The sequence below is a fragment of the Anopheles merus genome, chromosome 2L, assembly GCF_017562075.2.
Source record: "Anopheles merus strain MAF chromosome 2L, AmerM5.1, whole genome shotgun sequence".
Classification (NCBI taxonomy): Eukaryota; Metazoa; Arthropoda; class Insecta; order Diptera; family Culicidae; genus Anopheles; species Anopheles merus.
In genome coordinates this window covers 5,867,259-5,882,010 of record NC_054083.1, presented here as the reverse complement: position 1 = coordinate 5,882,010, position 14,752 = coordinate 5,867,259, and the positions used below count along the sequence as shown (strand labels likewise).

General features: G+C 40.7%; 2 protein-coding genes across 2 annotated transcripts in view; both read right to left on the bottom strand.

The window, feature by feature from the left end:
• Window positions 1–485: 485 nt before the first annotated feature.
• LOC121593049 (alpha-tocopherol transfer protein-like) lies at window positions 486–2,091 on the bottom strand. Its single transcript, XM_041915090.1, has 3 exons — window positions 1,695–2,091; window positions 1,259–1,634; window positions 486–1,179 (listed from the first exon to the last, which is right to left on the bottom strand). The coding sequence occupies exons 1-3, from the start codon at window positions 1,994–1,996 to the stop codon at window positions 913–915; spliced, it is 945 nt and encodes a 314-aa protein (XP_041771024.1). The 5' UTR covers window positions 1,997–2,091; the 3' UTR covers window positions 486–912.
• Window positions 2,092–2,368: 277 nt separating this feature from the next.
• LOC121593050 overlaps window positions 2,369–14,752 on the bottom strand; it is a 39,654-nt gene continuing 27,270 nt past the window's right edge. The window contains exons 4-11 of the mRNA XM_041915091.1: window positions 10,501–10,621; window positions 10,233–10,429; window positions 10,026–10,139; window positions 8,996–9,178; window positions 7,081–8,919; window positions 3,364–3,675; window positions 3,035–3,274; window positions 2,369–2,956 (exon numbers count right to left, since the gene is read on the bottom strand). Of these exons, the coding sequence (XP_041771025.1) occupies window positions 2,572–2,956; window positions 3,035–3,274; window positions 3,364–3,675; window positions 7,081–8,919; window positions 8,996–9,178; window positions 10,026–10,139; window positions 10,233–10,429; window positions 10,501–10,621 (3,391 nt within the window). The 3' untranslated portion in view covers window positions 2,369–2,571. The remainder of the gene's footprint in view (window positions 2,957–3,034; window positions 3,275–3,363; window positions 3,676–7,080; window positions 8,920–8,995; window positions 9,179–10,025; window positions 10,140–10,232; window positions 10,430–10,500; window positions 10,622–14,752) is intronic.

Here is a 14,752-nt window from a genome sequence, read left to right as displayed (position 1 = left end):
TAACATGGCGAACAGACGCTGGTCGTCCCCCCCCCCCTCTCAATTTAGCCATATAGCCCATCTTCCCAAGGGGTTGGGTTTCCCCGTATACTCAAGCTCAGATATTTGGAGAAATATGTTACCGTTCTGTACGCCGTGGACGTATTGAGTCGGAGTAGGGTATGGAGATCCTATATTAGCCTTCGAGAGGCGTCAGACCATTCCCGTATCAGTGCGGTATTGCTACAAACACTGACAACATAACAGAACCTGAGGAACCTATGTTTGTAGTTTACTACTAAACGAGCAAGTTGATGTTTCAGTTTACTGTAATATACAGGAGTTTGCTCAGGAATTGCCTTCTGAGTGGAAACCTAATAAATGACTAATTCTACCTACTGGTAAGTAAATTAGCTTATATTAAAGTTTATAAAATAATATGTCTGCATAAACTCACAGTAAAACTTAAAAAAAAAACGAAACGTATTTAGAAGAAGATCGTGTATTTTAACATAAAAAAATGGGAAACTTATCGGGTATCTGTTTTCAAGATATAAACAAGAACATATTTGATAATATAGAGAATCGGCATAAAAACGATGTTGATTCAAATTCCGGACATTTATCATGTTTTTTTAAATAAATTTCCACATATTTAGTCCATGGCTATGTCACTTGTATATTTTACATATCAGGGTCTAGCTTTTCGTTTGTCGTGCTTCTCATGCAACTTGTGTAGATTGTGGATTTTTCAGTACTGACACAAATGTGAAAATCAAGCATAGTTCGATGTGTTTTAATAATAGATAGCTATCTTTGGAAGCCGAACTGAATTAAATTATATAAATAGTGTTACATTTTAATTACAGAATCCATTGAAAAAGCAACGCTCAATTCAAAATATAACCTTGACTTGCATTAATGTTTTTCCACCTAGTCGAAGTCTAGCTTTCTAAAACTGCCTTCGGTTCCGAAGCTGCGTTGTGTGGAACCATTTTTCAATTCCGAGGATGGCGAAGAACAAGGATGTGAGGTCAATAAAGCCATATCAAAGAGGTAACTGCGATTGTCTGCCAATTTAAATTCCCATTGCTTTGCGAGTGTATCGATCGATTCCAGATCACCGCCGTACTCCTTGGGAAGTATTGCAGGCGAGAAATGCTGATACAGTGATTTCAGATCTCGCCCGTGTGTATAAATCTGGAATTATATTAACAAAAACGAAGTAAAAGATCGTTATGTAACATCCATTATTTATGTTGCTCATAGTTTTACTTACTCTTTTGTGCTGATTTTTCTCCGACAGTAGTCCATTGAAAATGTTTAACGCCGTTTGTGCTCCAGGCGGTGGATGGAGTATGTGGATGCCTTGCATGCGCAGTGGTGAAGCATCCTGATTTAAGATAGCCACTTTACGCAACAGATCCATCTCGAAGTGCATCAAATGGTTGGCAGTGACTCCCTTGAGATCGATGATTAGCGCCATCCCACAGATCACCATTTGGTCATCATCGCGCATCAGAATATCGTTGATCATTGTACCCACCTTTATGATGTCAGCAAATGTACACTGGTTGACATCGAAACAGCCAACACGTATTATGAATAATTTCGGATCCGTTGGTTTCTCTGTTTCTGGCAATGGGACCCCCACACTGGAAATGAGTTTATATGTTAACGTGGAACGTGCTGCAAAATTACAACGAGTAAGTTACCCCATGCGTATAATTCTAAGCACATCACTACCCAACGGATCGCGGTTTTGGATGATTTGTGGTAGCTCGGAACGGGTTTGATAAAACAGAAGAATCTTTTTCTTCACCTTCTCGAGACTAAATTTGCACCCTCGCAAAAATGCCACCAAAAACTGATCATCGACAAGACTGCACTGCAGGTCCAGCTCGATTAGCCACGATCTGATCACTTTTAAATAGCTGTCCACTTGGGACTCGTCTTCGTTGAGTTCCCTTTTAGCGACCTCTTTTAATTGTTGAGAAATGGGGCGAATGTTAGACATTATGGGTTGATAAAGTCTAGCAAACCACAGCCACACTAACAACAGTACCGTAGGTCAGTCAGACTCGAAATAGAAACTGTGCTAACGCTCCTGCGATGATGTTAGCTCAAAGAACGTCTTAATCGATTGATAAACCGACGGCTACCGACGAGATAGATGTTATCAGTGACATTATCAAATTGATCCTGAAAAATTGAGCCAGCTAATAGACCATTGTTTATGTAAGATATTGTATGACCAAGCATGACGACGGTAATCGAAAGCAAATTAAATCCTATACTAGTGCACAGAATCTCGACAACCAACCATCGATATACCTAGCTATTTTTATACCATGGCAAGATGATGAACAAGCAAATCGTTGTATGAATTCAATTTGAGTTGCTCAATGTGGTGTTTTATTTGTCAATGAATTGCGCAAGCGAACGTTTGTTTTGGACATGAATTGTTAAAATTACTTTATAGTATGCGTATGTTTGCCGCATCTAAAGAGACGTTGAGCGTTTTCCGCAAACAGTATGCTTCTCATTAGCTTTTTGGTTTCTTCCTTAATTGGATGTGTTGCTTGCAATGCTCTAGTCCAATTCCAGCGTTCGGAACGACCCTTCCACGCCAAACAGTGTACTAGCGTTTTTCGGCTTGCCTGGCCGTTTCCGTTCGTCGTTTCGGTATTTTGCATCCTCGGCGAAAAAGGCTCGATTGGCCACTAAAGTTTTGCGCCAATCTTCGATGATATCATTCAACCGTCCTCCGCTACCACCGTATTCCTCAGGAAGGTATTTTTTGGGGACAACCGCATGGAGAGCCTCGAATGAATCATGAACCTTAATACGCTCCTGTATCTTTTTGCTTAAAAATCCATGAAACAATTTGAAGAGAGCGTCAAACCCAGACGACGGGTTGATGAAGTGTATGCCTTTGGTGCGAATCGGGAACGCTTCAATAACGGAAGTCATTTTCCTAGGGAAAAAAATATCACTGGTTATCAACGGCCTCTACAAACGAATGCTGTTTGATCGTTTTGCGTTCGCCACTCACTTGATGAATGTGGGATTGAATTGTGATAGTCCGGCGAACGTGAGACCCCTCAAATCGACCAATACCATGTGGCCGGCAATAATGGAGGAGTCATCGTTCACTAACAACAGATCCGTGATCATGTAGCACACTTTCATTACGTCCACGATGGAATATTTGCTGGCGTCGTACGCACCCATGCGCACCAACATAAATCGTGGACCGTCGGCTTCAAGTGTATGGGGAAGAGGAAGGTTGACACTAGAACAACCAAAGAAAAGAAACAAAAAATGCTGCCCGCTTATCAATCTCTTCTTTGGCTAACCATTGACGCAAAGAACGACCTGTACCCGAACGACATGTAGCTCTGCAGCGATGCATTGTCTGGGTCACGGTTGTCGAAAAATTCCGGTATCGCAGTCTTCACCGTGTAATAGTTGTCGAGTTTTTCTTTCGTCTTTTCCAGACTATACTTGCAGCCTCGCAGAAAATTCACCAAAAATTGATCATCCATCCGAGGGTTCAGATGGGGCTGCTTCAGCAGCCAAGCTTTCAGGGCCGCTAGGTCGTCTGTAATACGGCTAGGAACTTCGTGCAATTCGTTGCGTGCTTTTTCCGCCAGTTGCGGCACCAGGGGTCTTAAGTGAGCCATTGTACAGTGGCGTCTGCTATCCCAACCTTGTAACTCGTTGTACAGAATAATTTCTGGAAAAGAGGCAAAGGTAAGCTTTTTTGTGAAATACCTTTTTACATCGATTGAAGCAAGAAAGGTTAATCCTATCAGCGAGAACGATGCCGACTCCGATAGTTTATCGGTCTGTGGTGAACAAATTTCGCCATGTCCATGTGTTGCTTGGCAGGTGCATGCGATAAGAAGCGGTGACGCGATAAATAGCACGAAACCTAGATATCACTTATCATTTATCAGGCACATTTTATTCACTTTTCTAGAGCTACAGGGAAGCAACCGCTGATCTGAACTACAACCATGATAGGTATGATTTATTTAATTTAGTTACACTGCTAGTTTGCATTTTCTTTTCCTTTGCAAAATTTATTCACTTCGTTCACTTTTTTACATAATAATTCCATACGCATACACAAGCATACTTACGCTAGGGGCGAATATGAGATGGATTAGAATTGCTCGGGCGAAACTCCTTAGTGAATTGCTAACCATGTATTCTCACAGTTTTTTTTTGTAATACCGCGTTTGACTCTGCCCGTGGTTTGTTGAACACTGATTAAGCACGCCGCGTGTGTTTCCCGCAGAGCGCAACCCAAAATCGTTGATTGGATGCACTCCACCCATCGGTTTGTCTTGAAGTTATCTATCGGTCGTTTTGTCACCAGCTTGCTCAACGCCAGACGTGACGCTACAAGCAAACCCTTTTACCTACAACTGTGCACCATGCTTTGTCTCCCGGTTCGGTTTATTGATGTTTCAAAACCAGCCAGCTGTACGTACCGCCGCACAAAATACCGCCCTGACTCTGAGAAAAAGAAAACACAGCTAATCAGGAGCTCGAGCTTCGGTAGCAGACAAAACCGTACACGATAACAAGGTATGCTCCAGCAGGTATGCTAAGTAGTATATTTAGAATGTGTTTTTCTATTAGCAACGAAACGTGGTAGTTGATTCTTACGGTTTTTGTATAAATAGAAATCCTTTTATAATTTTTGTTTTATTTTTGGTGGACTGCTAATACTCCTATTTTATTTTTTTAATATGGTTCAAATAAATGTTGAATGCATTTTACAAATTTCTTTTGATATAGCAAATAAGTTTAATAAAGTGAAAGTTTTGTAACTGGGTCTGTTAACATATTCAATCTAATCTTATTTTATATTGAAGCTGCGAACGCGACACTTTTTTTATTTTATAAACTTCATTTAAATCAAATTTTCTTTACGAGCGATCGCCACAACGATCACATTTTAAACCTAACCGCATTTACGAATTAAAGGGAGTAGGAAACGTTAAGAAGGCTAGATTTCGTAAAATCAACGTACCATCGTAAGCCGTTTTTTTGTATTTATTCAAAATAATAAAACAGCAAACGCGTTACGAACATGCGTACCATAAACAATTGAAGATTTCTATAACAAATTCTATGACAAATTCACAAACAAATAACAAATTCAAAAATAGAACAAATTTCGCAACAGGATAGCCCAGAGTATAATGAACAGTTCAAACTAGCAAAACATCATACCCAGGGATCATTATCGCTATCCTAAATAATTGATATTTTCTTTTCAGAAACATCATTGAACGTGAAAGCGTATAGTAGATTTTTTGAGCGAATAATTAATTGATTAATGACTGTAGGAATATTTTTTTAGTAGTGTAGAGTGGACAGATTTATTGTGGATAGAAAAAAAAAGTATTAAATTTGAAATAATTCTTTGTTTAACATTGTGTTCGCAATGTGCTTGCCTCAATAACCGAGAGTGTTTGTGTAGCATAGCTGAGTTGAAAATATGTTAGCGGGCCTTAAATCTACTTATATGAGAAAAATGCAAAAAAATAAGAATTCTAACCTTAACCTAAATATATCTATCCTAGAGCATAGCCTAGGATTAATGTTTGAGTGAGTAACATAAGTATTTATTGGACACTCTAAGAATTATAGAATAATTTTGCAAAATGTTATAATTATCAGTGTACATCGAGATTATAAATCCCCATCCAAGCGATGTGCTCCGGCTGTCTTTTATCAATTGTCATCAAAGTTATACATTTATGGAAGAAATCTACTTACTTACTTATCCGGCGTTACAATCGCTTAACATCGTGATGAGGCAGCGATATTTTTTTACATCATATAATGTGATTAAAAGTAAATTTAAGCCAGGTTTTGTGAAGAGCATCTGACGGGTTATGTGTTGCCAGAATGTTGTTCAGTTCTAAGACCTTTGCTATATTGTTTTAATGCAGCACGTTTTAGTAGCAAACGACGATTTTGTAGAACGATAATTTGTTGTATCTCAAAATATTATAAGTTCTAAGCTTCGCTGTGACACCAATCCTAAAGTGGAAAATATGATTTTGTATTTTCATTTCTATACAATTCTGTAATGTCTGTGAGCCTTCTTCTATTTGGCGTAACGACCTACGCGACCATGCTCGGTTTATACAAGCCTTCGAGACTTAATTAGTACCATGCAGTCGGATAGTTAGTGCATGCTACGGGGAGACGGTCTATATGAGGCTTGAACTCACACGACGAGCATGTTGTTTTTAAGTCGTGTACAGCTGACGACTGTACCATGGGCCTGCCTCTTTGACGATCTTTGTTTCAAATTATTCTCTTCACCAGTATTAATGATGCCATGTTTCTAACCAAGAATTGGAATAACTGTTATGCATTTGAAAAAATTGAGAAACATGTCAATAATAAACAGCACATCCTGTGTTTCATTTTGTTTTGTTTTTTATTGAACAACGTTTCAGTTAAGTATATCAGTTTCTTACGTTATTGCAATAAAACAAATACTTCCGATGTTGATGTTGTTTATTTTATTTCTCAATTACTTAACACAAAGAAAAACGGCGCAACAATTTCGAGAATGAACAACCATCGTGGTTGGTAGCTATAAAAAATAAAACAGAGTTTGTTGAAACGATCGCGAGGCGGGTCGTCATATTTTATGTCATATTGAAGTACATATCTAAGACAAATATTGCGTTCTTGTACATCGTAAGTATTAATTGAGCTTATTCAATACCGAAAATGAGTGCCGCCGAACCTCTATCACTAAGCAAAAGTAAAACGATTTAAAAGAATAAATAGTTTATTGCACGACCATGTCCATTAAAACGAAGCAAAAACTTTGAGCAAAGTGCAGTGATTCCAACAGAATATGAATACTTCACTACGTAGTCAGTCTGCGAATCGCTGCTAGTCTAGTACAATCCAGACGGTAAGTCTGTTACCTTAGAGCCTCCGACATTTGTTTGACTGCGGCTAGCTTCACGTACCATTCCGGTGCCAATCGAGAAGCTTGGATGATGTGCGGTGCCAGTGTTCGGCCGAAGCTTGAAATTATTGTTGCCGGTTAGTTTGCTCGGCATTGCTCCGTTGGCTGGGTTGGGTGGTCCTGTGGCTGCTGCCATGCGTGATTTTGCGTACGCATTTGCTTTATTTAAGCGCTGCTCATTCGTCATGACTATGTCTATCATCGAATCGACTCCATATGCACCCATACGATCCAGATTCTTGGTCACCTTCTTTGCTTCCAGTGCTGCCGTAATGTCCGGTTTTGGATACTTCCCGGCACTGTTCATGTCAGTCATAAAAAATACACCATTAAACTGCTGTGGTGCAGCCGACTGTGAGACATGTTGATCGCGCTCTAGTGACTGAGCTCTAAGCAGACGCGATTCTTTGTCGCGTGCGTCCATTATGACGTTGAGTATGGCTCGATTTGAATCCTTCGTCGTAGGTTGCCGACTGCGTGAGTGATGTAGAGCTTGTACCGGCACAGTGCCTGTCTCGGCTGCTGTGTGGATCACATCCGGCCCTGCAATGACGCCCGGGTGCGATTCATGGGCAATTTCCAGTGGCAAGCTTATTGCAGGTATATCGAAGTTTGTTTTCACAACTCCCGCGTCCTCTTCATCTTCAAAAAAGTCAACCTTGGTTTCGTTGTTAACCATCATCAAATCATAACCAGATCCTTCTCCATCAGATGGGTTCGAAATCAGATGTGCCAGCGATCTTGACTTTCGCGGCGGTTGCGGCAAAAGGTTAACAGGTACAATCTCGTGTTCGTTCGAAATTTCGAGACTGTACAATGCCTGTTCAGGGATATCATCCACTTGTTGATAGAGAATCTCATTCTGGTCTGAAATTTCGCGCTCTGCATCGTTCACGATGTTTTGCAGCTCCTCGATTACATCCTCGATCGTTGCGTTGGTATCGTCTTCGCCATTCCCATTCAGCTCGTGCATGGGAACGGTGCTCTCTTGGGTAAGCGATATGCTAAACTTGTGCGAGCCTGAACTTGATCCTCCATTTTGAGCCGGATACAGACGTGGAGGTTCTGGAGTCGAGGACTGCCCTGTCTCCGAACTGCTAATACCTTCATCGTCGTTCTCTGACGTGTTGTTTCGTTTTGGTTGAGGTGGTACCTGGCGCGGCAACGCCACTGGTCTCTTTTCTAGACTGGAAGTGTTGGAACTCTCGTGAGCTTTAGCAGCAGTGCTGTTGTTGCTGGCAGTGCCCTTTAGGCGCAAGACCTCTCGCTGTAGCTCCGCACACCGTTCCTGTAGCCTTCTCTCCATGGTAGTTAGGACAGTTTTCTCCTCATGCAGGATTTGTACTCGACGCTCTAGGATAACCAAACGACTGCGGACCTGTTCAGCGGACCGGGCCTGTAACTGCAGCTGCTCAATGTCGATCCGTATGGCATCCCAGCGTTTCACCTCCAAACGAAGCCGCTCTAACCATGGTGAGGTCGATGAAATTGTTTTACACATTTGGGACGGATCCAGTCCCGCCTGAAACAACTCCGCCTGCAGGTACAATCGCGTCTGAATGTTTTCCGAGCTCTCGAGAAACGTGTTGATGAACCTCATCCCGATAGCTTGCAATTCGCCCGATCCACCGCCGCTGTTAAGCATTCCTACCAACAGTCGAAACCGCACGGGCTCAGCGCAACGCAAACGGAGTGTCGATAGCGCTTCGGAAACTGCCGTGTGTCCGTGCAGTTGACTCCGCTGTGTTCCATCGCCTAAAGCTGACTTGTCGCAGGCTATTGTTAGCAGCTGAAGTGCTACTATGCGCGATCTTATTCCCGTACCGGTAGCTGCTGCGGCCAGGGGCAACAATCCTATCGGCGTCGTACCCAATCGTGTACCAGCCTCTGGACTTCTCGTGCAGCAGATACTTAAACATTGTCTGGGAAGGGGAACAGCATAGAATGAAGATTCATGATGAAAATTGTAAAAAGGTTTGTTTTATTAGTACTACTCACAAACACGCCAGTTCATCTAGTAAAGCACGCCTTTGATAGGATTGATTGTTCCGCGCCAAACCGCCGGGGGGCATCGTAGTGGTTCCATTCATAGGAGCACTTTGGCTCAGTTGGACCGCTCTTAATACCTCCAGCAACAAACTGACACCATCTAGTGGGCTTGAAACAAATTCCTGCACAAAGCTGTGGAAATTTAACAGTTAAACATATTAGCGTCGATTTTTGTTGCCTAAATTCATAGAAGATAACAAGCATAACAATAGTTCACGTAAATTGGGAAAAATAAGCACATTTGGTTGGCCATTTTCGTGAGAAGAGCGAGCAACAGAAACCGTATACGATTTGCGTTAGGTGTTGAAAGGAAAATAAAACAGTGAGAAAGGTTACTGTCGCCATTGTAGAGATAACTTATCGAATAGCACTAAATCTTCTCTACTTCAACGGCGTAGTTTGAAGCTAACGAATAACTAAAAGCTATTTCCTCATTACAAAAAAAGTAAGTTCACGCTAACGCAACTTACGTCGGAGATCGAATCGTTAGGTTATTTTAAAGCAATTGAGGTCAACATTAGGCGATTGGTAAAGAGACGAACCATACTCCATCGACGGAAGCTCATCACTCAACCGTCCATTTGACCAGGAAACGAGCGAAAAATGGCTTGAGAATATTTTCTCTTTCGTTCGCAGGCATTAAGAAAGCAACAGTAGCAACAGACGCACAAGAAAACTTGTATGCCAACTTTCATCCTCTTACCCATATGTTTGGGACTTTGACTTAAGTGTGGTAGCACTTCGATTTCCTGCGTGCAAGAAATTAGGGTTAATGCGCTCTTGGCTAGTACTTCCTTCGATCGAGATGTGTAGATGTGTTTCAAAGTATTACCAAAATCTTCAAACACAATGATGATGGTAATATCTTTTTGCAAGCTCACGTTCAACTGACATGGTCAAACATCTTTGATCTTGAATTTCGATAGAAATCAATAATCGCACAGCACGGACAGAGAGTATATGGTATGATATTAGGTACCTTGGGAATGACGCTCGAAGATCTGCTCGTAATTTAGTAAGCAAGTCCGTCACGGAACCAAATTGGCGTAGTGACATTTCACCATCCATTTCTGGTGGTGCTGATATTGGTGAACTGAAAAACATTCAAAGCAAAGGGGCAAAAATGAGCGAGAGCTAGAAACATCATCAACCGCAGAGATGGGTTTGCGTATGTGGTATATTTTACCGGTAGTCCGAATTTTTGTGCGGTAAGGTCTGCGCCCGAACATTATCGTTCGATTTGTCCTGCTTGGTCGCATGGTCTTCGTTGGCAGAGGTATCGTAAATGGATTTGAAGTTTCCATTTGACCCCCGACGGCCATATTTTTTGAGCGAAATCACATAGTCCTCTGGGTTAAACACTGGTGGTCGCTGATTTTCTTGCTAATGAAGGATAATTTAAAGCATTAAACGAACTAGTAAAGAACGCGTATGTATGTGCTCATGTGTCCTACCTTGACATTTGCATTCCATCCTATCGATGCGTCGTTCGCATCCGGTGGTCCAATCTGTGTTCCACCCGGTGGGCTTTTCCCAGCGCTGGGTGCCATCTGATAAAGGCAATAGGATAAATCACTGAACAGTAATAGAAAGAGAAAAGATAAACAAAAATTAACAATACAGGCTTAAAGTGTGTGTAGATAAATCGAGCTAAACATTTGATATATTTGTTTTGCGTTATCTTCAAACAAACAGCACGTTTTGTTCAATATTGTCCTTAATATCATGTAGGACACATTCGATTCAATAGAAGTGTTGATTGAACATTTACATTGGTTGTTTGGTATACATGTGATAAACCTTATTCATCTGTTAATATGTTGTAACAGCAGCAACATTTATATGTATACTTTTTATGTTTTTATGTACGTCTGTTGTGACTATCTTGGATGCGCGGAAAACTGTGGACAAAATAATAGGATCACTAAACGCTTATATCTGAGAGCAGCATATAAGAGCATTAACAAGAGGAGCGCTGTCTTATGCCCATCAAACGGCCAATCATGCCAAGATGTTTTAATTCTGCACGTTCATTGTGAGGCCCACTTTGTAAAAATTTCATCCAGACAAGCATTTCCGTTTAAAGCGTAATGCAAATCTGTGACATCCACGTTCTACAATCGCGCCGCTGGCCAGCTTGCTCGTTAGTGGAATTACCAACAGAAGCTCCTCCAGTGGAGCATTGAATGATGTAAGCAGTTTGTTAACACTGTCGTAAACAAAACAGAAAGCATTAACCATAAACCATTGCACTGTTTGCATTGTGCCGCAAGCAAAGCCCAACGAATCATTCATTGTACGTCAAAGTGAACCGATCAAGATTTTCTCTGCGCAAGCCCATGTTCATAAATTTAACTTGTCAAGATATAATTAAAAATGTTTTCATTTTATTGGTAAAGTAATCAAGCAATGGTAGTAGCATGATGCTCAATAAAAATAGTATTTCCGGACAGGGGTAGTATGGAAAGGTTCGTTTATGACCCTCGGTAGGAATTATTCGTGAAGTACATACACTAGACCTGAGTTAAGTGAATGTTCTGTGTTGCAATGATTTATAGTTACGATCGTCGAAAGCAATGTCTTGTTATTTCAAATGGTTTTAAAAAATTGATTAGTGAAATCGTGAAACTTGGTTTAATTGATGTATTCTCATTATGGAACGATCAAAATGATTAAATAGGACAAACGTACCTACAGCGGTGCTAGTAGTACCTAAAGTGGTGGAATTGCATTAAAAAGCTTTCCACACGATGATTTAGAAATTATGAAGTTAATTATGCTAATATGAAATGACCTTTAGTGTTTTGAAAAGGGATTAAAAGTTAAATGGTGCCATTCCGATATATGACCGAAAATCAATTATTTTGTGAAATGTGTTAACATTTTTTTCCAAAATCCCTAGGATTTCTTTAGAAAATTCATATTATTAACGCTGTTAATGACTGCATAACTACGAAATTATTATTATTTTAGCGTAACTTTTATGAAATATTATTTATGTACTAACATTCATTGCCTTTTGACCATATTTTCATTTACGCATTTTCAAGTGTTTATTACCATAGTGCCATTATAGGTTAGGTACACAAAACAGACATCTTCCTGTAGAGGTTATCGTATTTAATCAGTAAAAACAGGACATTCTAGATTGTTTGCAGGATATGTATGAGAGGCCGTACTGTTTTCACTAAAATAAGCATCAAAAATGAGTTTCCTGTAATTAATTTACAAAAGCCCAAATTCGCATGGTATGCTGAGAGATTAATCCACTTCGAAACAAGCACACCCTTCCCGGTCCGGGTTGACTGGACTGTGTGTGTGTGTGTGTGTGTGTGTGTGTGTGTGTGTGTGTGTGTGTGTGTGTGTGTGTGTGTGTGTGTGTGTGTGTGTGTGAGTTTATTTTTTTCACTTGCTGGTAAACATTCTTCCTACAGCTTCCTTCAGTATTTCATTTGCTAGAGAACTTTACATCATATTTTCGAAAGCAGTACAGATAAAGGTACTTGTGTTGAGGAAGAGGCACATGAAATGCTAGAAACACATTTCGCCTCACTATTGTTTTACCACGTCGGGTAATGTGAGGTATTTTTGAATGGGATGTGAATGCTTTGAAAGCATTCCTTTTCCCCGGTTGTGCAAACGTAGCAATAATGAGAACAATCGCTTGCAGGAATTCTCATTTGCAAAATATTTACATGAAGCATTTAATAGTGTTTTCGGAATCGCGATGAAAACTTTCCTGAACTCGATTTTCACAACGTTAATTAACTTTTTCATGAACATTCATGGTTTCTTTCGGCGCCACTTTTTTGGACTTCACTCTCTATCGGAGGTTTTATTTAAAGAATCAGAATGCATAGCGAGGCACACTGGATGGTAAAATGGTTCCATCTCATTATAAAATCAAGATGTAGGTTAGAAGCAATCATAAATAAACATGATTTCATTCAGTGTATATGAAACATATCTTTCTAATGCCACCCATGCAATAATAAACCCTTTTCCGAAGCAGTCGCAATGCTATGCTAAAGCCACGTATGGTGTTGTCGTAAATCATGATGCTATCGCTAGATCCTCCATTGTTCGGGAATCATTCGGCTACCATACATCGCTATGCTAGGGGCAATCAAGAACGCTACCCTACAAAAGGCGAGTTACGTTCTTTTACCACCACCGGGAAGCGATTTGTTCGTTATGCGATTCCGTGCCGTTCAACTCTCATTTCCGCTGAAATACGGTGAGTGTATGGAACGAAAGCTAAGCAACAGCCGTTGTCTAGCTATAAATTTCCTCTCCAAAAGCAAACGGTACTTTGGAGCTCGAATCCGATACGCGATGGTTGCGCTATTCGCGTGGTGAAGATCGTACCCTCGCGTACAGCAGAAGAACGCGTCGATCGCGGTCACTTGATTCGAACCAGGCAAATGGTTTTTAGTTCAACCGTTTTAATTAGACAGGGAAAGCTGCATCCAAGTGGTCTCTAGACACCTTCAACACTTGTAGGCCATTTTGCAGAAAGCTTCAGGAAAGCATTGGATATAGTTGTTATTTATTTTGTTAGTTGTTCTATTTCTCTTTGTTTTCTTTTATTTCACTGAAACAAGATCTCATTCTACCTTACATATTAATTGGCACTCTTTACTGCCATAAATGGAACGTGCAATAGACACAACGTGTTTATCTATTGCTAAACTATTATTCTAAAGACATAAACTAAATTCGTTCTAACAAACGCTGTCATACGAATAGTGCAGGTGAGCTTTTCCATAAAGTGATACAATAACCATTACTCCGCAACCACCATAAACCACTTTTCCACCAACAATCTCATCGAAAAGTATTTCAAAATTATCCACCGCCACAAGGTGCTGTTCTAATGCCAGTCACAGCCTAACACGTACCGCAAACGGAATTAAAACGCACGGTAGATCCTATTGCACTGCTCGTAACGGCCAATTATGGTAGCTTAAATTGAAGTAATGGTTCCAAATACTATGGGAAAAGTGGCGCTCTCACTTATCAAGCGGTTTCAGCATGGTGGCAATTATTGCTACTCATTGTTTAAACTTTTAGTCTACGCTCAACGCACAAGACCACAACGCAGCAGGCAGCGTAAGTCGTTGCAGTTGAATAGATTCTTCGACTAAACAAACAGCTTCTGGAGCAGTGGTGTGTTGATTTCTTATTGCCAGTGCCGTTGAACGTGCAGACAATTATCTTTTCATGTACTTTTGTCATCTCAAAACCATACCAACTTGGCACAATATAACTTTAGCACGTATTGATAGAGATTTTATAACTCACACTTTTCGAATTGCAGCACGAGAGACGGAAATAAATTCACCACACATTTTGCGATAATATTCAACGTTGCACTGTGCATTTCCAATGCTGTAGGACACTGGAGTGTGACACTGTGACATATTGGCTATTGTGCTGCTTGTTTGCTAACGCCAGTGAACTGTATGACACTGAAAACTGCAGTACTATCACAGGTCCCGGTCAACCAGCTGGACATGGAGGCACTAAACAACCACTTGGGGTCAGCAACATTCGGTCAGTGGTAGCATGTCTCACGCATAAGTCATACGGTTCGAAACTACCTACTGGGGAGAGGGAGTGACTGCTTCCATTCGCTTGCATGGAGCCGTCAATCGATCATTATCTTTATGCTGCATTCATCTCCAACCTGGCTCTCGGAGTTTT

Coding starts and splice junctions, on each gene's coding strand:
- LOC121593049 (XM_041915090.1), bottom strand. CDS start 1,996: ATGTCTAACATTCGCCCCATTTCTCAACAATTAAAAGAGGTCGCTAAA. Junction 1,635..1,694: donor CTTAGAATTATACGCATGGG/GTAACTTACTCG, acceptor ACTCATTTCCAG/TGTGGGGGTCCCATTGCCAG. Junction 1,180..1,258: donor AGAAAAATCAGCACAAAAGA/GTAAGTAAAACT, acceptor ATATAATTCCAG/ATTTATACACACGGGCGAGA.